This window comes from Corythoichthys intestinalis, chromosome 13 (assembly GCF_030265065.1).
Source record: "Corythoichthys intestinalis isolate RoL2023-P3 chromosome 13, ASM3026506v1, whole genome shotgun sequence".
Classification (NCBI taxonomy): Eukaryota; Metazoa; Chordata; class Actinopteri; order Syngnathiformes; family Syngnathidae; genus Corythoichthys; species Corythoichthys intestinalis.
In genome coordinates, this window is record NC_080407.1 from 43,213,754 (window position 1) to 43,241,527 (window position 27,774).

General features: G+C 40.2%; 1 protein-coding gene across 1 annotated transcript; it reads left to right on the forward strand.

Annotated features, from left to right (window-relative positions):
* Positions 1-451: 451 nt before the first annotated feature.
* Positions 452-27,411, forward strand: aco1 (aconitase 1, soluble). The gene is made up of 21 exons (XM_057855151.1): positions 452-737; positions 2,428-2,553; positions 3,824-3,992; positions 4,072-4,209; positions 4,284-4,353; positions 5,957-6,140; positions 8,830-8,969; positions 11,224-11,395; positions 11,462-11,562; positions 14,061-14,177; positions 14,285-14,444; positions 14,520-14,655; positions 20,442-20,526; positions 20,767-20,923; positions 22,547-22,671; positions 22,745-22,849; positions 22,919-23,061; positions 23,167-23,314; positions 26,735-26,857; positions 26,929-27,114; positions 27,185-27,411. The coding sequence occupies exons 2-21, from the start codon at positions 2,445-2,447 to the stop codon at positions 27,299-27,301; spliced, it is 2,685 nt and encodes an 894-aa protein (XP_057711134.1). The 5' UTR covers positions 452-737; positions 2,428-2,444; the 3' UTR covers positions 27,302-27,411.
* The last annotated feature ends 363 nt before the right edge of the window (positions 27,412-27,774 follow it).

Here is a 27,774-nt window from a genome sequence, read left to right on the forward strand (position 1 = left end):
TGTAACCATGGGACCCTAGTATCCCGTACCCACAGTTTATCAATGACCTGGAAACCGTAGTCACCAATTTGAATTGGCTGTGTTTACAGATTACTAAACTGTAGGTACAGAATATTTAACTGTACCCACAGATTACTCAACTGTGGGTACAAATTATTTAACTGTATCCACAGTTTAGCAATATGTGGGTACACATTACTAAACTGTACACACAGACTACTAAATTGTGGGTAGAGATTACTAAACAGTGTGTACAGATTATTTAACTGTACCTAAAGATTACTAAACTGTGGGTACATATTATTTAACTGTATCCACAGTTTAGCAATATGTGATCACAGATTATTAAACTGTACCAAGAGATTACTCAATTCCGGGTACAAATGACTAAACAATGGGTACCGATTTGGAGATTTTCTATTTTAAAAAAGATCCTAGGTGGGGTGTTCTAATTTTTTACCATTGTAGATCAGATTTTATTGAATTTGTTAACCATGGGACCCTAGTTCAAAGCTAAAAACGTTCAAATGTTTGACTTTATTGTATTTCGAGTTTGTTTTATTTACTGCAACAGCGCTCCACTGAGAAGTGTACTGCTTTAAGATGGCTGCCGGTTGCAAACGCTGCCGATTTAGACTCTCCGTATCTTGTTGTATATACATATCTATGGTTGCCATTCCACTTGTACTTCCGTATGCTTTGTAACCGCGACGTCAAACGCTGTTCTTCGTGACGAGGTACAACCAAAACATCGCTACACGTCTGGCGTCATTTGGCAACACATGACACACATTCCAATTTACTAGAAATTCAATGAATTTAATCCTATGTCTTCTTTTTCCTGCAACGACATGAAGTAGCTCGCCCTTTACGAGCCTGTCACGTGGCACGTTTTATGTCATTTATTTTGGCACTCCGAATAATATAAACACACGCCCAGGCGAAAAACTTGAATAATGCACAAAACATGCTGAGTAGCGTCGTTGTCCTTTTTTCAAAATCTAAACTATGGCGAATACAAGGTGTATAATATTAACCAACGACCGTGCTGTAGACTTTAGACTTTGACAGGAGGCAGATATGCATGTCAGTGTTTGGAATGAGTTTGTTACTAGTAAACGTCCAATCTGGGAGGGTGGCTAATGGCTATCCCTCCCACTTCAAATGAATTGGACATCTATGGCCGTCATTGGCAGCCAATGCTAGGAAATTAGTTCATTTTGGGGCAGTCACTTTCTTGTCCTTTTGTGGCATTTACGGGTCACTTTTTGTGGGTCGGGTGGGCGGACGGGGTGGAGGTGGGCGGTGGGTCTTTGGTGCGTCCCCTCTTCCAATCCCTGAAGGCCGGTTGATGGGGGCATGGGTGGCCCGGGAGACCACCCTGGGGTGGGGGGGGTGATGATGGTGTTGACATCACCACCCTCCACCCCCCTCAACCGCCCTGCCTCCCTGGGCTGGCTGGGTGGGGACCGTGGCCCTGGGGTGGCCATGTTTGGTGGGGCTCGTGCTCAGCTGGAAGTGATTGGGCGCGCTCGGGTGAGGGGCCCCGGTGCCAGGGTTGGCGATGGGGCGACGTAGGGTCGGTTGCCGACGGGCTTACACTCACAAGGGATTCACACGATTACTGGTTTCTAGATCACAGAGCTAATTTGTGTACACTCCACCCCTCCCAATCATTTATCCTATAGACTCCCCTACCCCTCTCCCCTCCCTTGCCTGGTCAACAGTGCCAACCGGAAGTACATATAGTTGACGATAGAACCAACATATTCATAATTAGTGTAGGTGTTCAATGTATTTCTTGTTGCTGTTTTTCTTTTCTTGTGTTTCTTTTCTTCTGTTCCCCCATAACCCCTTCCTGTTCGCTGCTTTGTCATAATAAACTAGGTTGATCACAATGGGAGTATGTCATACTCTCAATGTGAAACATTAAAACTGTTAAGATCAACCTGACACTTAGACTTCTATTCTCCGTGTAAAACAGGTGACTAGGAGAGGTTAAGAAAAAAAAAAAAAAATCATATCACCTTTTCGATGTATTGTCACCCGCTTATTTTATGTACGACTAACTTAAGTCTGTTAGCTTAGTACTAATGCACAATACATAGCTGTGCTAATGAAACTAGCATCACAATACATTTCGTAAAATGGATATTTGAGCACATATAAATTAGAAAATTTTTAAACGTTTTAAAATTGTTTTAGTTAATAACACATTACATTTACTCCGTTAGATTTACTTGAATAGTTTTTGGGTTACTTTACCCACCTCTGTCCATAGCTTACGGTGTTGTTCCTACATGCACACAACTAGCTATATCCTTTGTAACAACGTAATATTGTAAAACAGACATTGAGGTTGTGCCTGTATCTTTCGAGATTAATCCATTGTTTTGAGTATTGATTTGCATGTTGTTTTTGTTTTAGATTTGCACTTGGAGAGGATGGCAGGAACTTCGATGAATCCATTCCAACATATAGTTGAGCCTCTGGATCCCCGGGTTGCAAATCAGCAGTTTTATAACCTCTCCAACCTTAAAGATCCCAGATATGGTGAGAAATGAACAATTGTGGAGGAATTGATCCCTGTTATACGTTGCCCACAAAAGTTTTGGGATACTGCGTGTGAAATTTTAGGATAAACCTAGAATGTAGGTAGTGTATTAAACAGACAATTGGTTCGGGTCACAGGGACACAGACTCGATTCGACTCCATTTACAAATTTGATGACTTGCAGTCGCAACTCGACTCGGACTTGACTCGCTTGAGCTGTGAGAGTCCTCGACTCGACTCGTCTTTTCTGGCAATAACTTGATACTCGAGTCGTGAGACTATGACTCGAGAAGCTGCCTCGAAAAACTTGGTTCACACCTGCCAGTGATCCGCTTGGTCGCCTTGGTCGCTCTCGCCACGCCCTAACGGAACAACCTGTGACTCGACACGACTCATCTTTACAACATTGTGACTCGACTTGACACGACTCATCATTACAACCTTGTGACTCGACTCCACTCGACTTGTCGGGCAATAACATGAGACTAAACTCGTCTTGACTGGACAACCTTTTGAACTGACACGACTCTCAATGCAGACTCGGTCTAGACTCGCTTGAGCTGGAAGGGTACGAGACTCGACTCGACTTGTGAGGCAATAACGTGAGTCTTGACTTGACTCGTGAGTCAATGACTCGAGCTCATAGATTTGTTCCCACCTGCCAGTGATCTGCTTGGTCGCGCTCGCTACGCACTAACAGAACAACCTGTGACTCGACTTGACACGACCCATCTTTACAACATTGTGACTCGGCTCCACTCGACTTGTCAGGCAATAACTCGAGACTCAACTCGTCTTGACTCAACAACCTTTTTACCTGACACGACTCTCAACGCAGACTCGGTCTTGACTCGCTCGAGCTGGAAGGGTTCAAGACTCGGCTCGACTTGTGAGGCAATAACTTGAGTCTTGACTCGACTTGACTCGTGCGACAATGACTCGAGATCATAGACATGCGAGGCCAATATTTGCCATAATGAAGGCACATCGTCAAACTGCTCAGGAACAACGGTAAAGGCCTTGACTAGCCTCTGACTTGATTCGACTCGACAACCTTTTGACTTGACACGACTCGTCTGTACAACCTTGTGACTCAGCTCAACTCTACCTTGAGACTCGACTTGACTCGACTTGTCTCGATATAACCTTATGACCCGACTCGTCTTGACATAACTTTGTGACTCGACTCGACTCGCCCACAACCTCGGGACTTATCTGTGACTCGTGCAATTGTCTGGAATTAAATCCTGCCTGTGTTCTGTTCCATAGACCGCCTGCCATTCTCCATCCGTGTTCTATTGGAGTCTGCGATCAGGAACTGCGACGGCTTTCTAGTCAAGCAGTCCGATGTGGAAAATATCCTTAACTGGAAGCAAACCCAGAAGCAGACAGTGGAGATCCCGTTCATGCCGGCACGCGTCATTTTGCAGGACTTCACGTATGTCTGCGCAACTCTCTTTCAACTTTGATCCGGACCAATGACATGACTACTCTATTTTTTATGTTTTCTTTCAAAGTGGCGTACCAGCTGTGGTGGATTTCGCCGCCATGCGCGACGCGGTGGTTAAGCTAGGTTGCGACCCCGAGAAGGTCAATCCTGTTTGTCCGGCTGATCTAGTCATTGATCATTCCATCCAAGTGGACTTCAACAAAAAGTAATAAAACCTGTTCAAACCCATCAGATTTTAAATGCTACATTCATTTATACTTTTTTCCATGTTCTGTGCAGGTCTGATAGCCTTCAGAAAAATCAAAACCTGGAGTTTGAACGTAACAGAGAAAGATTTCAGTTTCTAAAGGTATACAGTAAAATGTTGACCAAATAATGTATTTTGCATTTTACTGTCTAGCATGTTCCAAAATATACTGAGTAAATTTAAGTATATACAGTACTTTTTACAGTATGTTAAATATGTAGCAAGGTTGGGTAACATTGCTCATAGACCTCATAATATATTGACATGACATGGGGCGCAGGGCCGATCCGTAGGGGGCCTATTTTCAAAAACTTCAAATATTTTCAAAACCAAAGCTGCTACCGACCTAAAACCAAAACAGGCACCTACCTTAGACATATATGAGTCTCCATAAGCAGCAGCATCAAAAAATTCAAAGTCCTTCCCTTATAAAATAAAGATTATTTTTTATATAGGTCTAACAGAACTAAAAAAGGCTATAAAATTCTCAGATTTTACACTAGATACACAAAAAACATCAAATGCATAATTACTTATATTTTCAGGATCAATAGCAATATTTAACATATATCACCCTAAGTTTTTTGCCCAAAATAGCAAGTTAAATTTTTTTTCAACAGCTAATAAATCACTCAATTTTCAAATCAGAAACCTTATACTTGAGGAAAACACGCACAATCAATTATAAATAATTTATGAATAGATTATTGATAAATTTTAGATGCAATCACAAGTTATTATACAATAGAATAGCCCTTTATTATCATTATACACTTAGTTAGTTATATAGTTGTAGTGAATGAGGCTAGCGGCCGCCTGACGTAAAGTTTTTCTGGTGAAAATTCTTGTGAATAAATGCTGAAATCCACATTTTTTTCATATATATGGACGTAAAACAGTCTCAATATTTGGTTAAAAGCAAAAAAAAAAAAAACCTTGCATTTAGCGTTTATTTTACATAAAAATGTCAGCGTACAATGCCACTCTGTTAGCGAATGAGGCTAGCGGCTGCCTAATGTAAACAGCTTTCCAGGCGAAAATTCTTGTGAATAAATGCTTAAATCCTCAAATTCTTCATGGATATGGACGTAAAACAGTCTCGATATTTGGTTAAAAGCAAAAAAAACCTTGCGTTTAGCGTTTATTTTACGTAGATATGTCAAAGTACAATGCTACTCTGTTAGCGACTGAGGCTAGCGGCCGCCTGACGTAAACAGAGCTTTTCTGGTGAAAATTCTTGTGATTAAGTGCTTAAATCCCCGAATTTTTCATAGATATGGACATAAAACAGTCTCGATTCTTAGATAAAAGCAAAGAAACCGTGCAGTTAGCGTTTATTTTACGTAAATGTGGCAAACTAAGATGCCAATGCAGTAGCGGCTCATTTCTCCCATTGATTTTTTTCACAACGTTTAAAAATGCATGCATGGTACGAAAAATATAATAATTACCTTCAATCCTCGAACAAATCACTCCTGAGACAATCATTCCTGTTTGTATGTGGTACAGCTTTTGTACTTCTTCAAAAATCAAGCTTAAATCTGGCTTGGACATGTCTTCGAATGACTATTACTAAATGAAGCTCAGCCCCCTATGGTAAGGCGTGACGCAAAGAATGTCGAAGTGTCAGGTCAATAGAGTTTTGAAGTCTATGCATTACTCTAGGAATTGCTAATACATATTTTTCCCCTCAAATGATCTTTAGTGGGGCTCCCAAGCATTCAGGAACATGCGCATCATTCCACCTGGTTCGGGAATCGTCCACCAAGTCAACTTGGAGTATTTGGCCCGGGTCGTGTTTAACCACAACGGCTATTTCTACCCTGACAGCCTGGTGGGGACAGATTCCCATACCACCATGATTAATGGCCTTGGCGTTCTGGGTTGGGGTGAGTTGAAGTTTTATTCAACTTGAGGTGCAAGCCAGTATTTTGAACAAGCATTTTTTTGTGAAATTAGGAGTTTTCTATTAATAATTATTAATTAAAAAAAATAACTACCGAAATTTTCGCACTATAAGGCGCACCTGACTACAACCCACCACCCACCAAATTTGACATGAAAACGGCATTTGTTCATAGATAAACCACACTGGACTATAAGCCACAGCTGACCATAATACAGTGAGTATTATGGGATATTTACACCAAAAGATATTAACCGGTAACAGTTTATTTGATAGTGGCATCATAAGACTGTCATAAGACCAAATGAACCCATTAGCTGCAAAGCTTTATTGCTTCAGGAAGCTTCATATAAATAACAATCAAAATTCACGTTCTGCGCTAATTATTTTTTCCATTACTGTTCTAGTTGTTTCATTAATTGCTAATTACAGAATTCGGTAACCGTTTTTCTTTTGACAGTGGTGCCATAAGACTGTCATAAGACCATCATAATTATGACATGACACTGCCATGGGCATTAATGAATGCTTATGACAGACATCATTTTGTTAGTTATCTCACTTTTGAATGGATGTAAAAGATCAGATGACACTTAATGACATCGGTCATAAGCATTCATTAATGCCCATGACAGTGTCATAATGGAATCCCGCACGCAACAAGTCACTTTTGCTCATTAATATTCATGACGTTAGCAATTGTTGCTAGGCGGGTCAAACTCGCGTTTGTCCCTAATGCTAAATGCATGGAAATAGTGTATGAACGAGATGTTTGCTGAGCTCAACCTACCATTTTGTCCAAAAATGATGTCCCTGGTGCCCAATTCATTGGTATAGATGTGGAAGAACATAAAAATGTTCAGTTAAAAAGATAGCTGGAGTGTCGAGGGCTGAAAAAGATGGGAAAAAGCCGACCTGATGCAGCAGTAGCTTTTTTATCGACACCTTTTTCTTGTGTGCGTTGCCTTACGCCGCTGACAATGACATTCTCCTGTTTCAACAATCTATCCTTTACCATCATATGCCCTGTCTTTCTTATATATTATATCCTCTGGTTGTCTAGCATGTTTGACCGTTCTTGGAGGTAATTTACATTGCTTTTTTTGTGTAGCGATCACAAATGCTACTCAGTGACAGCCAACGAACACTTCAAATTTTTTCATTAATAACAAATCCTAATTCTATAATTCATTACACTTCCCCCTTCATAAAGCTTTTTTTTTTTTTTTTTTTACAACAGAAAAGGTAAAAACAGTGGCAGTCACATCGCATTTTGATTTTTTATAGGTCATTCATTGTCAGACAGAAGCAGCACGGCAAAACGCCACACTAAAAAAATTAGTCAAAATGTCAAAATGGCTTACCTCTTCGTCCTCTGTAGGACCATGGCCCCCAACTAAATGTTTACTGCATATGAAGTTGAATGACTTCACTTGGCGTTTAACTGGTCATTTGGACGTCAACACAAAGTTCATCGATTGTTTACATTTTTCCCTCTTTTTTGGCTTCGGGAAACGTATGAAGAAAACATCCTTCATATGTCGTAATGTCAAGGGTCGTTTCTACAAGTTCCATAGCAGCAGTGATTACTCGGCATGTTCTTTTTTGAACGACTACCAGCAGAAAACAAGCAGTAATAACATGAGTTGTATACGAGGGCGTGGTATGTTGACCCACTTCCCGGTTACGATGGCGATGTCACGGTCTAAAAATAGCATTCGTACGGTACACTATTATGATGGTCTTATAGCTCTTTTGACGCCGCTCTCAAATAAAGTGTTACCTATTAACCTAAATAAATAAACATATAAGCCGCACCGCACTATAAGCCACAGGATTCCAAATGAAGGGAAAAAAGTAGATGCGTATAGTCCGAAAAGTACGGTAAATACAACAACAACAACAAAACATTTCAAACATACCTTGTTGCACGTTTTTATTCATAGATCATCAAAGGATTATGTCATGAAAATTTGCCCAAAATTTTTACATTTTTGAAAGTGTCATAACCAGCTGAAGTTGAAGAATTTCAAATGCCAAGTATAGAAAATCACACACATTGCTTAATTACTGACAGACTATAAATCTCAGTAAGGTTTTGACAACCGATCATCAAATGATCAAAAAAAGTAACGTCTTTTACATCTGGGAGGGGTCTGTCTCATGATAAATGAGTATATTTTTTGATTTTATTACCTTCTTGGTGGGGATAAATGCCATTGTTGATCAAATACTCGTCCTCCGAATACATGTCCCATTTTTCTGGGGACTCATCTTCAGACTTGGCATAATTCACTGCTTCTACTCGCCCATTAAGGACCGGATGCTCTTCTACTGGTGTTCTACACCTTTTCTATCCCTGCCTTGTTGTTTTTATGCCATTTTGTTGATGTAACTATGAGAAAAATTGATTATTCCAGAAGAGACATGATATGAAACAACGCGGATGCAACTCAAACTTCGAATCGGCTCAGGAAAACTCATTTAGTTACCATACGACAGTGCTGCCATCTAGTGTTGAGAAAAAAAAGAGATACTATTCCTGTATATACTGGCGAAAAACGATGTCTTTAAAACGAGTACATAGCCCGCACAAATCAACTGGACGCCGGCGTCCCCAGTTTTACAGCGCAGAGTGTAAAGGGCTAATGAATGTTTGCGTCTACGTATAGGCGTGGGAGGAATTGAAGCAGAGGCAGTGATGCTGGGTCAGCCGATAAGCATGGTTCTTCCCGAGGTGGTCGGTTACAAGATGTCCGGGAGTCCCGACAAGTTCATCACCTCCACGGATATTGTTCTCACTGTCACCAAGGTAACGGATGCCATTTTCCTCATCGGTAGTCCAAAATATTGTACAGGTAGTCCCCGGGTTACGACGTACTCGACTTATGTAATTTCGACTTTACGAGACAGACCTTATTGTGCTTCACAGTATCTTTTTTTTTTTTTTTTACTTTATTAATATGACATATTCTGTCCTCACTGAAAGTAAAGTTATTTAGCTTGACAGACAGCAAACAAGGCAATTGTTGTTTTTGAAGCTTTTTACTTCCTTCACTTTTGACAATTGGTAAAGCTGTAACACACATACGTTGCTGGCCAAAAGAATTGGAATGCCTGCAATTCTGTCAGATAATGCTCAATTTCTCCCTGAAAATGATTGCAAATACAAACGCTTTGGTAGTAATATCTTTATTTATGTTGCTTGCAACGGAAAAACACAAAAGAGAATGAAAAAAAATTAAATCATTATCATTTTACGCAAAACTCCAAAAATGGGCCGGACAAAAGTATTGGCACCCTCATGTGATGCTTCTCTAATTTGTGTAATTAACAGCACCTGTTACTTACCTGTGGCACATAACAGGTGGTGGCAATAACTAAATCACACTTGTGTGTTCTTGTGTGTACCACATTGAGCATAGAGAAAAGAAAGAAGAACAAAGAACTGTCTGAGGACTTGAGAAGCAAAATTGTGGGGAAGCATGGGCAATTTCAAGGCTACAAATCCATCTCCAAAGACCTGAATGTTCCTGTGTCTACCGTGCGCAGTGTCATCAATAAGTGCAAAGCCCACGGCACTGTGGCTAACCTCCCTAGATGTGGACGGAAAAGAAAATTTGACGAGAGATTTCCACGAAAGATTGTGCGGATGGCAGATAAACAACCTTGACTAACATTCAAACAAGCTCAAGCTGTCCCGCAGTCCAAGGGCACAACAGTGTCAACCCGTACTATCCGTCGGCATCTGAATGAAAAGAGACACTATAGTAGGATACTCAGGAAAACCCCACATCTGACCCAGAGACATAAAAAAGCCAGGCTGTAGTTTGCCAAAACTTACCTGAGAAAGCCAAAAACGTTTTGGAAGAATGTTCTCTGGGCAGATCAGACAAAAAGAGAGCTTTTTGGGAAAAGGCATCAACATAGAGTTTACAGGAAAAACAACAAGGCCTTCAAAGAAAAGAACACGGTCCCCACAGTGAATCATGGCGGAGGTTCCCTGATGTTTTGGGGTTGCTTTGCTACCTCTGGCTCTGGACTGCTTGACCGTGTGCATGGCATTATGACGTCTGAAGACTACCAACAAATTTTGCAGCAAAATGTAGGGCCCAGTGTGAGAAAACTGGGTCTCCCTCAGAGGTCATGGGTCTTCCGGCAGGACAATGACCCAAAAAAACACTTCAAAAAGCACTGGAAAATGGTTTAAGAGAAAGCACTGGAGACTTCTAAAGTGGCCAACAATGAGTCCAGACCTGAATCACATAGAAGCCCTGTGGAGAGATCTGAAAAATGGCACCTTCAAATCTCAGAGATCTGGAGCAGTTGGCCAAAGAATAATGGTCTAAAATTCCAGCAGAGCATTGTAAGAAACTCATTGATGGAAACCAGAAGCGGTTGTTCGCAGTTATTTTGTCTAAAGTTTGTGCTACCTAGTATTAGGCTGAGAGTGCCAATACTTTTGTTCGGCCCATTTTTTAAGTTTTTGTAAAATTGTATATCTTTTTTTCATTCTCTTTTGTGTTTTTTCATTGCAAGCAAAATAAGATATTACTATCAAAGCATTTGTAATACCAATCTTTTTCTGGGAGAAATTGAGCATTATCTTACAGAATTGCAGAGGTGCCATTACTTTTGGCCAGCACTGTATGTACACTTATGTTCAAAACGACACACATTTTAACAATAAAACACTGACACAAAACAATTAGTGTTCAAAAGTCAAACTAGTCTGATCAATATGTAGATTCAGTAGATTAACACTAGAAGTCCCATTGAATTCTTGTACTACTAATAGTACCAAGCAATGGCCGATTTGGCCTCTACCCCGGAAAAACCCAGAGGTGGCCAAAATGACCCAAGTGCTTTTGAATTGGCAAGTCGGAGTCATTCATATACGGGAATATTAGGAGTATTTGTCTTGGGGAAAGGACGATTCGGCCTTTGCTGGGTTTTCTAGTGTTAAATTCGCCTACTTTGCCTAGCAAAAGTCCGCTAGCTTAAAAGCTATGAATGCTTACGTATTTACAATTCTCATAGCAAATCGCTCACATGTGACTTTTCAGCACCTCCGTCAAGTGGGCGTCGTGGGAAAGTTTGTAGAGTTTTTCGGGCCTAGCGTGGCCCAGCTTTCCATTGCGGACAGAGCCACCATCTCCAACATGTGCCCAGAATACGGAGCGACTGCAGCTTTCTTTCCGGTGGATGATGTCAGCGTCGAATACCTCAAGCAGACCGGTATGTACGACTGACAAGTCATGACTGTTTAGTATATTCGGTGATGAACATTTTCCTTTATATCAGGACGAGATGCAGAAAAGCTGGACAACATTGCAAAGTACTTGAAGGCAGTGTCCATGTTTCGGGACTACGGCGATGCCTCTCAGAATCCGGATTTCAGTCAGGTCTGTCTTGACATCTTGTACTATTTTTTGGACTATAAGTCGCACCTGAGTAACACTAGCAGAAAAACGCCAGCAACACCAAGTACAGACATGCCATCTTCAAAGGCAATTTAAAATGGGAATAGAATAAAGAAGTGTATGGTATGTTCAGCCCTTCTCAGTTGTTTTTATAAGTTACACCCAGGTTGAATCTAGGCATGTGCCGGTATGAGATTTTGACGGTATGATAACCTTAAGCAAATTACCGCAGTTTCACGGTCTCACAGTATTGCAATTATAGCACCAAAATGTGTTATTTTGAGATGTATGGGTAAAAAAAATCCCATAGACTTCACAATTTATTGACGTGGCACTATCCCCATTCACTGCATGACGCCTTCCCGAAGGGTGCCGTCCCACACTCCGCTTCATTTATTAGCAGTCAAGTCAGGCGAGGCCATTACTTGGGTGTCAGTTGAATGTCAAGACGCTGTAATGTAAAGTGTATGGTCAAAAATCACAGCCACACATTTTTCTGCCATTTAAAAAGAATGAAAAATTTAGAAGTGCATAGCCTTCAATGGCATGTACGCGCATGGCCTGCGAAACTACCATATATCCAAAGAAATGCCATATACCCCTTCCAAAAAATGTCACAAACCAAAATGCATATTGCCACATGGCAAAAAAATGCCACACGGTAAAATCCATTTTGCCACATGGCAAATACCACTTTTGGTTCTCGGCCCTGCTGGGCCTAGTTGGAACACAGGCCTTGAGCACCCTCTTGCGGTTTAGTGTGAAAATAACATGATCTAATGCACAATAGTCGCTCCAGAGTATGAGTTGCACACCCGGCCAAACGTTGAAAACTATGCAACTTACAGTGGGGCAAATAAGTATATAGTCAACACCTAATTTTGCAAGTTCTCCCACTTGAAAATATTAGAGAGGCCTGTAATTGTCACCATGGGTAAACCTCAACCACGAGAGACAGAATGTGGAAAAAAAAAAACAGAAAATCACATTGTTTGATTTTTAAAGAATTTATTTGCAAATTATGGTGGAAAATAAGTATTTGGTCAATACCAAAAGTTCATCTCAATACTTTGTTATGTACCCTTTGTTGGCAATAACAAAGGCCAAACGTTTTCTGTAACTCTTCACAAGCTTTTCACACACTGGTATTTTTGCCCATTCCTCCATACAGATCTCCGCTAGAGCCGTGATGTTTTGGGGCTGTCGTTGGGCAACAGACTTTCAACTCCCTCCACAGATTTTCTATTGGGTTGAGATCTGAACACTGGCTAGGCCACTCCAGGACCTAGAAATGCTTCTTAAGAAGCCACTCCTTCGTTGCCCTGGCTGTGTGTTTAGGATCATTGTCATGCTGAAAGACCCAGCCACGTCTCATCTTCAATGCCCTTGCTGATGGAAAGGGATTTTCACTCAAAATCTCTCGATACATGGCCCCATTCATTCTTTCGTTTACACAGATCAGTCGTCCTGGTCCCTTTGCAGAAAAACAGCCGCAAACCATGATGTTTCCACCCCCATGCTTCACAGTGGGTATGGTGTTCTTCGGATGCAATTCAGTATTCTTTCTCCTCCAAACACGAGAACCTGTGTTTCTACAAAAAAGTTCTATTTTGGTTTTATCTGACCGTAACACATTCTCCCAGTCCTCTTCTGGATCATCCAAATGCTCTCTAGCAAACTGCAGACGGGCCTGGAAGTCTTCAGCAGGGGGACACGTCTGGCAGTGTAGGATTTGGGAGTCCCTGGCGCTGCATTGTGTTACTGATGGTAGCATTTGTTACTGTGGTCCCAGCTCTCTGTAGGTCATTCACTAGGTCCCCCCATGTGGCTCTGGGATTTTTGCTCACCGTTCTTGTTATCATGTTGACGCCACGGGGTGAGATCTTGCATGGAGCCCCAGATCGAGGGAGATTATCAGTGGTCTTGTATGTCTTCCATTTTCTAATATTTGCTCCTACAGTATATTTCTTTACACCAAGCTTATCACCTACTGCAGATTCAGTCTTCCCAACATGGTGCAGGTCTACAATTTTTTCTCTGGTGTCCTTCGACAGCTCTTTGGTCTTGGCCGTAGTGGAGTTAGGAATGTGACTGACTGAGATTGTGGACAGGTGTCTTTTATACCGATCATGAGTTAAAACAGGTGCCATTAATACAGGTAACGAGTGGAGCCTCGTTAGACCTCGTGAGAAGAAGTTAGACCTCTTTGACAGCCAGAAATCTTGCTTGTTTGTACGTGACTAAATGCTTATTTTCCACTCTAATTTGGAAATAAATTCTTTAAAAATGAAACAATGTGATTTTGTTTTTTTTTTCCACATTCTGTCTCTCGTGGTTGAGGTTTACCCATGTTGACAATTACAGGCCTAGCTAATCTTTTCAAGTAGGAGAACTTGCCAATTGGTGGTTGACTAAATAGTTATTTGCCCCACTGTATATTTCGAAAAATACAAATAAATCACTTGCCGTGTCTCTTGAAGGTTGTAGAGTTGGACCTCAGTACTGTGGTTCCATGCTGCAGCGGCCCGAAAAGACCTCAAGACAGAATTCCTCTTTCAGACATGAAAAAAGACTTTGAAAGCTGCCTGGGAGCAAAAGTGAGTCTTTTTATCATTTGTATGCAATTATGTTAAAGCCTGACCCTATAGCTAAAGAAACTCCGACTCCACTTTTTTTATGAGTACCTTTTTTGCCGCATCATCAGCAAGGTTTCAAAGGTTTCGCAGTGGCACCGGATTCCCAGAATGCGGCAGTTCCGGTACAGTTTGATGGAAAAGAGTATACGTTGAGCCACGGCTCGGTCGTGATTGCGGCTATCACCAGCTGCACTAACACCAGCAACCCGTCCGTCATGCTCGGAGCTGGTGGGGCCATTCGATTGACGTCTGTTCGATTTATTCGCTGATATGTCTAAATTATTCATTCTAATTGCCTTGTAGGACTTCTTGCTAAAAAGGCTATTGAGAATGGATTAAGTGTGAAACCTTATATAAAGACCAGCCTTTCGCCTGGCAGTGGAGTGGTGACCTCTTACTTGAAGGAAAGTGGTGTTATGGATTACCTCTCTCAGTTGGGGTAAGCCACAAAACTTTCATACATACTTACAATCTGAGAGATGGCGAGAACCAAAAATGGATTTTGCCATGTGGCATTTTTTTTCTGCCATGTAGTATTTTTTTGGTATGTGGCAAAATCGACTTTGCCTTGTGGCATTTTTTGGGTATGTGGCAAAATGAATTTTGGTTTAAAATGAATGGAAGGTTAAGACATGCATAGCGGTCAATGCCATAGCCTTACTTGGGTGCCAGTTGAATGTCAATGCGCTCTCATGGTAAGTGTATAATCAAAAATCACAGCCACATGTTTTTTTGCCATTTAAAATGAATGGAAAATTATGACGTTCATAGCCGTCAGTGGCATAGCCTTACTTGGGTGCCAGTTGAATGTCAATGCGCTGCAATGGTAATTGTATAGTAGAAGTCACAGCCACACGTTTTTCTGCCATTTAATATGAATGGAAAATTTGGACAGGCATAACAGTCAAGACCTGCAAAAATGCCTTTTACCCCCCGAAAATGCCACATACCAAAAAAATGCCACATGTCAAAATCCATTTTGCCACGTGACAAAAAATGCCACATGGCAAAATACTTTTTGCCACAGGGCAAAAAAAGGCCACATGGCAAAATACATTTTGCCACATGGCAATAAAAGCACCAAATGGCAAAAAAAAGCGTCACATTGCAAAATATATTTTGCCACATACCAAAAAAAATGCCACATGTCAAAATACATTTTGCCACATGGCAATAAAAGCACCAAATGGCAAAATACATTTTGCCACATGGCAAAAAAAGCACCACATTGCAAAATCTATTTTGCTACATGGAAAAAAATAATGCCACATACCAAAAAAAATGCCACTTGTCAAAATACATTTTGCCACATACCCCAAAAAATGCCACATGGCAAAATACATTTTGCCACATGGCAAAAAAAAGCGCCACATGTCAAAATACATTTTTCCACATGGCAAAAAAAAGCGCCACATTGCAAAATCCATTTTGCCACATAACAAAAAATTGCCACATGTCAAAATAATTTTGCCACATGGCAAAAATTTTTTTAAAAAATGCCACATGGCAAAATACATTTTGCCACATGGCAAAAAAATGCCACATTTCAAAATACATTTTGCCACATGGCAAAAAAAAAAAAAAAAAAATGCCACATGGCAAAATACATTTTGTCACATGGCAAAAAAAATGCCACATGGCAAAATACATTTTGCCACATGGCAAAATAATGCCACATTTCAAAATACATTTTGCCCCATGGCAAAAAAAAATTGGCACATGGCAAAATATATTTTGTCACATGGCAAAAAATAATGCCACATCGCAAAATACATTTTGCCACATGGCCAAAAAAATGCCAAATGGCAAAATCCATTTTTCCACATGTCAAATACAACTTATCGTTTTTGGCCCTGCTGGAGAGACTGCGGGAACCAAAAGTGGTAATTGCCATGTGGCAAAATGGATTACTCAGTCTGTGAATGCAATGATTGAACTAATAATCATATTTTATAGTGCTGCAACGATTAGTTGATTCACTGAAGAAAAAAGCTTCGAAATAAATTTTGCTGCTTCGAGTATTCGTCTTATTAAAGTGGCATTGGAATGGTTTGTTTTGAAAGTGTTTGCATTTATTTTTATTGATTGGGTGGATTCACTACCCTCTAGTGGCAACAGTGAATATGACAACTCATTTAATATGGTTGAATCCAGCTGCTTCCTGTTAAGACCAACATAAGCTAAGCTTTTGTGAGCTAATTTTTTTTCAATGCATTCCTAATTTAATTTATAAGTATATTTAGCCATTTTTGGGGGAATATGTGTTTGAACGATTTGTTAAGAGCATTGTAAAAAAGGTTAGCATTTTATAGCGTTTAAGCAGCGGACTTTTGCTATGCAAGTTTGCCAATTGTTCTTTTGTTGTACTTAGAGCCTCATTAATAGTTTTAAACCATTTGAGCCTAAGCTCAGGTATTTTAATTTTTTATGTTCCTAATCCGATTACTCGGTTATTCGAACTAACTAGTTCATCGATTAATTGACCAAAATAATAGATACCTGCAGTCCTACACGTCATATTAACTGAAGTAAAAAAATAAGATTCTGTGCAGTACAATACTGTATTGTTTATGCGGATAAAAAAAAAAAAAAAAAAGACTCAAGACAAAATGGCGGACGAGACTCTGGCATCAAAATCGCCTAAATCGAGTACGTCGTAACCCGGGGATTACCTGTAGTGTTATTGATTTGGGTGGATATACTGCCCTCTAGTGGCAACAGTGAATATGCCTTGATTCATCCAACATGGCTGAATCCAGCTGCTCCCTATAGACCAGTGGTCTCAAACCGGTCCTCAAAGGGCCGCAGGGGGTACTGGATTTCATTCCAACCAAACGAGACAAATACCTTTTCACCAATCTGGTTTCTTACAAGTGTAATCAGTTGATTGCAATCAGGTGCTGCTTATGTTAGTAGAAACCTCATTGGTTGAACTGTTTGTGCTGGATCTGTTGGAACAAAAACCAGGACCCACTGCGGCCCTTTGTGGAGTCGGTTTGAGACCGCTGCTATAGACCCTACCCACCTACGTCACAAAACCACGTGCTCGCTGTATGGTTCCGCCCACTTGTCCGTCATTTTGTCTCTGTATTAGCATTGGTTTCAATTGATCGAGGAATTTAAAATGCATTTCATGGAAGACCCGGTGCTTTCTAATGCCGTAAACTCACTGGATGTGTTGCATAAAAGGCGTTATGTGGAAAAGCTTCGTTCTATACAGTCGCCAGATCCATATTTGATGCCTAAATCGATGATTTTTGACCGGCTGCCTTCGCCGTCTCTGCCTGACCCTGATATTTACAACTATCTTGTCCACACAAAATCAGCCTATTCTCACGAAAGTTTGAAAAACTTTAAGAGCTTGGAGGCTTATAAATGCTACGTTGCTGGTTGGGTGAAACAGGTCCTCGTACACGAAAATTCGGCAGGAATCTTGTGCTCGGAAGGTGAGTTACGAAATTTTCAATTCAAAATCTTTTGTTCTTGCTAACATCCACTGTCAAGTCTAATGTATTTCATGTCGTTTGTCAATGGAGTTAAGGCTTTTAATGTTTATATGGTTTAGCGATAGCACTCTCACTACATACATACGTGTATGTTGTCGGCGATTAGCCTAGCAATGATCTTAATTGTGGTTATTTGTCAGCCCCGTAGACGAGGCCCGTTTCTTTCACTTGGTACCAGCTAAATATTATTCAAAAATAACGATGGTGGAAGAAAGGGAAGTCACAAACATCTTGAATTTGAAACTATGTCGTACTACGTCGTATGTTGTCGGCGGTTAGCCTCGCAATGATCTTAATTGTGGTTATTTGTCAGCTCCGTAGACGAGGCCAGTTTCTTTCACTTGGTACCAGCTAAATATTATTCAAAAAATAACGATGGTGGAAGAAAGGGAAGTCACAAACATCTTGAATTTGAAACTATGTCGTACTACGTCGTATGTTGTCGGCGATTAGCCTCGCAATGATCTTAATTGTGGTTATTTGTCAGCTCCGTAGACGAGGCCAGTTTCTTTCACTTGGTACCAGCTAAATATTATTCAAAAAATAACGATGGTGGAAGAAAGGGAAGTCACAAACATCTTGAATTTGAAACTATGTCGTACTACGTCGTATATTGTCGGCGATTAGCCTCGTAATGATCTTAATTGTGGTTATTTGTCAGCCCAAAACCCCCTAAGTATATCTTAAATGCATCTTACCGGATATAAAATGACTACTACATAGTCTGTGGTGATTTTTTGGTGCCCAGTTTTCACGTCGAATTGCAGCCGTCCATTTCGCTCTCCTCTTTGGATCCCTCGGAATACGGTAAAACTTCAAGTCTCTCCTTCCATCTTCTCTGTTAGTGCAACCAACAGCCACACACGCCTTCACCATTTTGATTATTAATGTTAAGGAGCTCTCCTGACTGGTGCCGCCCACTTGTCCGTCAACACATCGTGTTGACCTGTTACGGCTACGTACATTCCTCCTATTTACGGCGTGTTTTTCTGCTCGTTAACATTAATAATCAAAATGGTGAAGGCGTGTGTGGCGGTCGGTTGCAATAACAGAGAAGATAGACAGAGAGACTTGAAGTTCTACCGGATTCCGAGAGACACGGAGAGGAGAGAGCGAGATGGGCTGCTGCAATTCAACGAGAAAACTGGCTCCAAACGATTACCACAGATTATGTAGTAGTCATTTTATATCTGGTAAGATGCATTTAATATATATTTAGAGGGTTTTGGGCTGACAACCACAATTAAGATCATTGCTAGGCTAATCGCCGACAACATACACGTATGTATGTAGTGAGAGTGCTATCGCTAATCCATATAAACATTAAAAGCCCTAGCTCCATTGACAAATGACATGAAATACATTAGACTTGACAGTGGATGTTAGCAAGAACAAAAGATTTTGAATTGAAAATTTCGTAACTCACCTTCCGAGCACAAGATTCCTGCCGAATTTTCGTGTACGAGGACCTGTTTCACCCAACCAGCAACGTAGCATTTATAAGCCTCCAAGCTCTTAAAGTTTTTCAAACTTTCGTGAGAATAGGCTGATTTTGTGTGGACAAGATAGTTGTAAATATCAGGGTCAGGCAGAGACGGCGAAGGCAGCCGGTCAAAAATCATCGATTTAGGCATCAAATATGGATCTGGCGACTGTATAGAACGAAGCTTTTCCACATAATGCCTTTTATGCAACACATCCAGTGAGTTTACGGCATCAGAAAGCACCGGGTCTTCCATGAAATGCATTTTAAATTCCTCGATCAATTGAAACCAATGCTAATACAGAGACAAAATGACGGACAAGTGGGCGGAACTATACAGCGAGCACGTGGTTTTATGACGTCGGTGGGTAGGGTCTATTAAAACAAACATAAGTTTTGTTTGAGCTAATATGTTTGTTTATGCATTCGTTATTTAGTTCAGTTGTATAGTTAGCTGTTTTTTGTGGAAATAAATGTTTGAACGATTTGTTAAGAGCTTTGCTAAAAAAAAAAAAAAAAAAAAAAAAAAAAAAAAAGCATTTTATAGCATTTAAGCTAGCAGATGTAACACATTCATAATTTAATATTATAGGTTTATTTTTTTGTGTGAATGTGAACGATTTGTTAAGAGCACTGTAAAAAAAAAAAGTTTGCATTTTATAGCATTTAAGCTAGCGGACTTTTGCTATGCAAGTTTGCCAATTGTTCTTTCATTGTACTTTCTCATTAATAATTTTTTATACCATTTGAGGCTAAGCTCAGGTATTTAAATTTTTTTTTTTTTCTATACGAGAACGCGATTATTCGAACTAACTAGTTCATTGATTAAAATTAAAATAATTATTAAAATTAACTTTAAATTAAATTAACTATTAAAATAATCGATAGCTGCAGCACTACACATCATATTAATAACGTACAAAATAAGATACTGTGCAGTACAATACTGTACTGTTTATGCATTTTATAGCATTTAAGCTAGCGGATGTAATGCATTCGTAATTTAATTTATCGATTTATATAGCTGTTTTTTATGGGAATGAGCGATATGTTAAGAGAATTGTAAAAAAAAGTTAACATTTTATAGGATTTAAGCTAGCGGACTTTTGCTATGCAAGATTGCCAATTGTTCTTTCATTGTACTTCAACTAGTTCATAGATTAATCAACTACTAAAAGAATCCATAGCTGCAGTCCTAATGTTTTGTCTTTCATTGCTCTATTTTGTCTTTCTTAGCTTTGAAGTTGTCGGCTATGGTTGCATGACATGCATAGGCAACAGTGGGCCCCTCCCTGAGCCAGTAGTGGAGGCCATCACCCAGGTATGCACCGTTAAGATTAGGGGCGTGACAATATATCCAAAAGGTGATTTATCGTGAAACCTGTTAGCCCGAAAGGTTAAAAAAAGAGGAACCGACAAGTTGCTCACAAAATAATCCATTAGAATAGTGTCAAAGTTAGCCTACTCGCTACCATTATGGTGTTAGTAGACGTTCAGTTAATTTTGACTGGACTGGACATCCCTGTCCTATTCATTCTTGATTTTTTTTTTTCATTTTCAGGGAGATTTAGTTGCAGCAGGAGTCCTGTCTGGAAACCGAAACTTTGAAGGTCGCGTTCACCCCAATACCAGAGCTAACTACCTTGCCTCTCCACCACTTGTTATTGCTTACGCCATAGCCGGGACTGTAAGAATTGACTTCGAGACCGAACCGATCGGTGAGTAGGCACTCTTTCTCTTGTTGCATATTGTGGCCACTATTTGTACATTGATTCACTTAAGTGAATAAATCCCTCGCATTTATGCAGGTTTTTAAGTATATCTTTTCATGGGACAACACTGACAAAATGACACTTTGGCACAATGAAAAGTCTGTGTGCAGCTTATATAATAGAGTTCATTTATTTTCCCCTCAAAATCAATATAGCCATTAATATCTAAATCCCTGGCATCAAAGGTGAGTACACCCCTTAGAAACTGCATCCCTAAATGTCCAAATTGAGTACTGCCCGTCACCCCCCCCCCTCCCAAATGTCATGTGACTCGTTAGTGTTATTAGGTCCAGGTGTGCATAGGGAGCAGGTGTGTTCAAATTTGTAGTGCAACTCTCACACTCTCTCATACTGGTCACTGAAAGTTCCAAGATGGCGGTGGCACCACATTGCATAGAACTCTTTGAAGATCTTAAAAGACATATTGTTGCGCTACATGAAGATGGCCAAAGCTACAAGAAAATTGCCAACACCCTGAAACTGAGCTGCAGCACAGTGGCTAAGATCATCCAGCGTTTTAAAAGAGCAGGGTCCACTCAGAACAGGCCTCGGGTTGGTTGTCCAAAGAAGCTGAGCGCATGTGCTGAGCGTCACACCCAAATGCTTTCTTTGAAAGGTCGTCGCAGGAGTGCTGTTAGCATTGCTGCAGAGATTGAAGTGTTGAGGGGTCAGCCTGTTAGTGCTCAGACCATACGCCGCTCTCTACATCAAATTGGTGTGCGTGGCTGTCACCCCAAGAGGAAGCCTCTTCTGAAGACGGTACACAAGAAAGCCCGCAAACAGTTTGCTGAAGACATGTCAACACAGCACATGGATTACTGGAACCATGTCCTATGGTCGGATGAGAAAGGTTTCTAAGGGGTATACTCACTTTTTTTGCCAGGGGTTTTAATATTAATGGCTATGTTTTGAGTTATTTTGAGGGGAAAATAAATGAACTCTATTATATAAGCTGCACACAGACTACTTTTCATTGTGTAAAAATGTCATTTTGTCAGTGTTGTCCCATGAAAAGATATACTTAAATATCTGCAGAAATGCGAGGGGTGTACTTACTTTTGTGATACACTGTAGGTTTATGCACACCTAGCTTGGCTGAAGATCAGCAGGAAGTCGATGTAGCTTCCGTGGAGGTTGGTAGCTGCTCCATTGGTTGCTGTAAGGGTAACCGTCTTTATTAAGCGGAAAACTAAAGGATGGGAGTGACAAGAAAGCAACATAGAACATAGAATAGAATACATCGACTACATGGAGGCCACGTGGTCCAGGACAAAAGCTGACGAGACAGGAGTTAACCTATCTGGTGACTGACTGTAATAAGGACAGCATAAATGTTAACGGTGTAAGGTACTGGAAAATTGGTCTTGAAAGTCTTTAAAAAGTACTTGAATTTGGCCATGAAAAGGTAACACTGCCCGCCTGTGGTGGCTTCCAATGCAGCGAGCACTCGCGAACACACTCGAGTGTGTTGCGTTCAGGTGCAACTGAAAAGGGAGGACAAATCGTTGCTCTGCTTGAGGCTGCCCCGAATAATGCACACCCAAAACGTGTCCGTTTTTTTTTTTTTAGGCATTAATTCTGAAGGACGAGAGGTTTTCTTGAAGGACATCTGGCCCACGCGGGAGGAGATCCAGCGAGAGGAGGCAAATTTTGTCATTCCGTCAATGTTCAGAGAAGTCTATGAGAAAATTGAGGTTCGATTCAGTCTAGTTTTAGAGGCGTCACCGAAGGCTAATATGCAAAAGCTAACAGTAACGATGGTTGCAGAAAGTGAATGATCGATGGAACTCTCTGGTGGCTCCTTCGGACAAGCTATATCCCTGGGATGCATCATCAACTTACATCAAGTCTCCACCCTTCTTTGAGGGTTTGGTAAATAGTTTTATTCGTATGACTATTTCTGGCCATGACATGTTTGCTAATTCCTTGTTTTGTATTCAGACCATGCAGCTAAATGCTCCTCAGTCCATAGACGGCGCTTACGTGCTTCTGAATTTGGGCGACTCTGTAACCACTGACCACATTTCTCCTGCCGGGAACATCACCCGAAGCAGCCCCGCGGCCCGCTACCTCTCAAGCAGAAGGTGCCCGATCTCATTGGGAAGTTTTTTACCTCAAAATCTGTGATATCGAGGTCATAAAATGATTTTGCAATATTTCAGAATAAAAAAACTTTACTTTTCTAACAGTGTAACCCCACGTGACTTCAACTCTTACGGCTCCCGTCGAGGCAACGACGCCGTCATGGCCCGGGGAACGTTTGCCAACATCCGCCTGTTTAACAAATTCCTCAACAAGCAGGCTCCTCAGACAATTTACCTGCCAACAGGGGAAATTGTAAGATTGCCAGATTACAAATACTGTATTTATGGAGTATGATTCAGTTTTTTTTTTTTTCATAATTTGGTCAGGGGTGCGATTTATGTGGGAAACAATTGGCTAACCTGAGCCGCAAAAGTCCGCTAGCTTAAATGCTATAACATGGTAACTTTTTTTTTCTTTTCAAAGCTCTTAACAAACCTTTCAAACATTTATTCCCACAAAAAACTGTTAAATATACTTCTAAACTAAATAACGAATGCATAAACAAACATAATAGCGCAAACAAAAACTTCTGTTTTTCTTAACAGGGAACAGCTGGATTCAGCAATGTTAGATGAGTTATGTCATATTCACTGTTGCCACTAGAGGGCAGTATATCCACACAAATCAATAACACTAGAGATAGTCCCCGGCTTACAACGTACTTGACTTAGGCGATTTCGACTTTACGACGCCAGGGTCTCGTCCGCCATTTTGTATTTTTTTTTTTTTTTTTTTGCTTGTTTATGCAGTCGTCTAAACAGTACAGTATTGTACTGCACAGTATCTTATTTTTTACCTAATATGACGTGTAGGGCTGCAGCTATGGATTTTTTTTGTAGTCGATTAATCGATGAACCAGTTAGTTCGATTAATAGAGTAATCGAATAAGGAACCTAAGAAAATTAAAATACCTGCGCTGAGCCTTCTTAATGAGGATCAAGTACAACAAAAGAACAATTGGCAAACTTGTATAGCAAAAATCCGCTAGCTAAAATGCTATAAAACGCTTTAAAAACCCTTGCTATAAAACTTTTTTTTTTTTTAAACAATGCTCTTAACAAATCGTTCAAACACATATTCCCACAAAAAATGACTAAATATACCTATAAATTATATTATAAATGCATTTTTAAAAATTAGCTAAAAATTTGGTCTTAACAGGGAGCAGCTGGATTCAGCCATGTGAAAGGAGTGATGTCATATTCACTCTTGCCACTAGTGAGCGGTGTATCCACCTAAATCAGTAAAACTAAATGCAAACCCTTTCAAAACAAACCATTACAACGGCACTTTAAGTAAACGAATACTTGAAGCAGCAACATTTAATTCGAATCTTTTTTTTGTAATCTAATTCTTCGAGTTGATCGATTAATCGTTGCAGCATTAGCTTATTCTTTGATGGCTACTTACTGAAGTAACGCTACTCTCGAGTGCATTTTTTGGCTAAACTACCCACCTCTTCTTATTCTAGGCCTGCAGCTATCGATTATTTCCATAGTCGATTAATCGATGAAATAGTTAGTTTGAATAATCAAGTAATCGAATAAGGAACATGAAAAATTAAAATACCTGCGCTGAGCTTCAAACAGTATGAAAAATAAATAAGGATCTAAGTACAACAAAAGAACAATTGGCTAACTCGCATGGCAAAAGTTCGCTAGCTTAAATGCTATAAAATGCTAACTTTTTTTTTTTTTCAATACTCTTTACAAATGGTTCGAACCCATATTCCCACAAAAAACGGCTAAATATACCTATAAACTATATTACGAATCATTAAAAAAACATAAGCTCAAACAGAAACTTGGGTTATGTTGGTCTTAACAAGGAGCAGCTGGATTCAGCCATGTGAAATGAGTTATATCATATTCACTGCTGCCACTAGAGGGCAGTGTATCTACCTAAATAAAAATAAATAAATACAACACTTTTAAAACAAACCATTACAACGCCACTTTAATTAAATGAATACTCAACACAACAAAATTTAATTCGAAGCTTTTTTCTAAGCAAATTTCTCGAATTAATCGATTAATCGTTGCAGCACTAATTTGAAGTGACACTGATGGTTTGCTAAACTTGTTCGCATGTTCTTAATGCTATAGTTATCCGAATAACTCTTAGTAGCTACAGTGTATAACAAAAGTGAGTGCACCCCTCGCATTTCTGCAGATATTTAAGTACGTATATCTTTTCATGGGACAACACTGACAAAATGTCAATTTGACACAATGAAAAGTAGACTGTGTGCAGTTTATATAATAGAGTTCATTTATTTTCCCCTCAAAATAACTCAAAATATAGCAATTAATATCTAAACCCCTGGCAACAAAAGTTAGTACACCCCTTAGAAACTACCGTAATTTTCACACTATAAGGCGCACCTGACTATAAGCCGCAACCCACCAAATGTGACACAAAAACGGTATTTGTTCATAGATAAGCCGCACTGGACTATAGGCCGCAGCTGTCCTCACTGTATTATGGGATATTTACACCATAAGATATTAACCGGTAACACTTCATACAACGATCAGAAGACCAAATGAACCCCCATGAAGCATTGAACCAATTGGCAGCTTCATTGCTTCTAGAAGCTTCATTTGGCCATCACTGCTCCCTTGGGGGAGACAGTCAACTACTGCTGCCACCTGCTGTCAACACTGTTGTTGTCCAACATGCCTCCTAGCATGCATTGCAGCGCAAAAGATGTAAATAACAATCAAAATTCATCTTCTGTGCCAATTATTTATCCAGTTATTGTTCCAGTTGTTTCATTATTGCAAGTTATGTTATTTGGTAACACTTTGACAGTGGCGCCATGAGACTGTCATTATGACATGACACTGTCATGGGCATTAGTGAATGCTTATAACAGATGTCATTTAGTGTTATTCTGCAAATTATCTCACTTTTGAATAGATGTAAAAGATTCGAGCTGGACATAAATGGAGTTAGTAACATAATTTGCCAGATGACACTTAATGACATCTGTCATGAGCATTCAGTAATGCCCATGATAGTGTCATGTCATAATTATGACGGTCTTATGACAGTCTTATGACGCTGCTCTCAAATAAAGTGTTACCAAATACCATAACAAGCAATTAATGAAACAACTGGAAGAGTAACTGAATAAATAATTAGCACAGAACATGCATTTTGATTGTTATTTACATCTATAGTGCTGCAATGCATGCTAGGAGGCATGTGTTGCCTATTAACCCCCCCCCCCCCCCAAAAAAAAATCAACAAATAAGCCGCACTGGACTATAAGCCGCAGGATTCAAAATGAAGGAAAAAAATAGCGGCTTATAGTCCGAAAATTACGGTACATCCCTAAATGTAAATTGAGTACTGCTTGTCATTTTAGCTCCAATATGTCACGTGACTCATTAGTGTTACTAGGTCCAGGTGTGCATAGGGAGCAGGTGTGTTCAAATTTGTAGTGCAGCTCTCACACTCTCATACTGGTCACTGAAAGTTCCAACAAGGCACAACATGGCAAAGAACTCTTTAAAGATCTAAAAAGACATATTGTTGCGCTACATGAAGATGGCCAAGGCTACAAGAAGATTGCCAACACCCCGAAACGGAGGGGCAGCACAGTGGCTAAGATCATCTTTGACACTGCAGAGGTCTACGTTAATAAATCAATTCTGTGTTTTTGAGATGGATGTGTTCGATGCTTCAAAGCGATACGATGAGTCAGGAGTACCTCTGATGATTCTTGCCGGGAAGGAGTACGGCTCAGGTAGCTCGAGAGACTGGGCAGCAAAAGGTCCTTTATTACTGGTACGTTTCCTATGACCTCCTGTTTATGAGTACCAGATTAGACTTTGAGAATTTTCTTCATGTTTTCCAAGGGCATCAAGGCTGTTCTCGCCGAGAGCTACGAGCGGATACATAGGAGCAATCTGGTGGGGATGGGAATCATCCCGCTAGAGTATTTACCAGGAGACAGCGCCGAGAGTCTCGGCTTGACCGGGCGTGAGCGCTATCACATCGCCATCCCTGAGAGCATCACCACCAGAATGATCGTCGTCGTGACGGTACCCTCGCACTTTCTCGCTAAGCACGCGTTTCCACACGTGACGCCTTTTCTCTTCTACCTACCTACAGCTCGACACGGGAAAAACATTTAACGTACGGATGAGGTTCGACACGGATGTGGAATTGGAATATTTTCACCACGGGGGCATCTTGAACTACATGATCCGCAAGATGTCGAAAAATTAACCTAACTCTGGAGTGAATCGTAACGACAGGCTGTTTATTGACATCAAATTTAATACATTCCTGTTTAAATGCGTCATTTATAGAATTCTATAAAGACAGCTATTTCCTTGTTTTGCCTTCAATGTCTGTATTTAGCCAACAATTACATGTGATGCAGATTTGTGCAATAACTGATGTATTTTTTTATTTAAATATGCCAGATATTTGAAGAATGTCAGACAGATCAGGTATGTTTGGCATTTGTATCTTTTCTGACTTTTTCTGTTTGAACCAAGGGTGTAGGTTTGGTCTCAACATTGGTAGGGATGATATCACAGCATAACCTGCATGTACACTCTTTGCTGGGGACGGGATATTGATAAGACCAAACAGATTGGGTGAACAGAGGTCAGGGATACGTTTCTCACAAATATGAACTTAATCAATTGATAGGCAAAATAAATCTGTATTGACTTATACTAACTTTCATATGT

Excerpts from the sequence above, each read along its gene's own strand:
- aco1 (XM_057855151.1), top strand. The coding sequence starts at position 2,445 with ATGGCAGGAACTTCGATGAATCCATTCCAACATATAGTTGAGCCTCTG. Across the intron at positions 3,993-4,071 it reads GTCATTTTGCAGGACTTCAC|TGGCGTACCAGCTGTGGTGG; the intron begins GTATGTCTGCGC and ends TTTCTTTCAAAG. Across the intron at positions 14,178-14,284 it reads AAAGCTGCCTGGGAGCAAAA|CAAGGTTTCAAAGGTTTCGC; the intron begins GTGAGTCTTTTT and ends CCGCATCATCAG.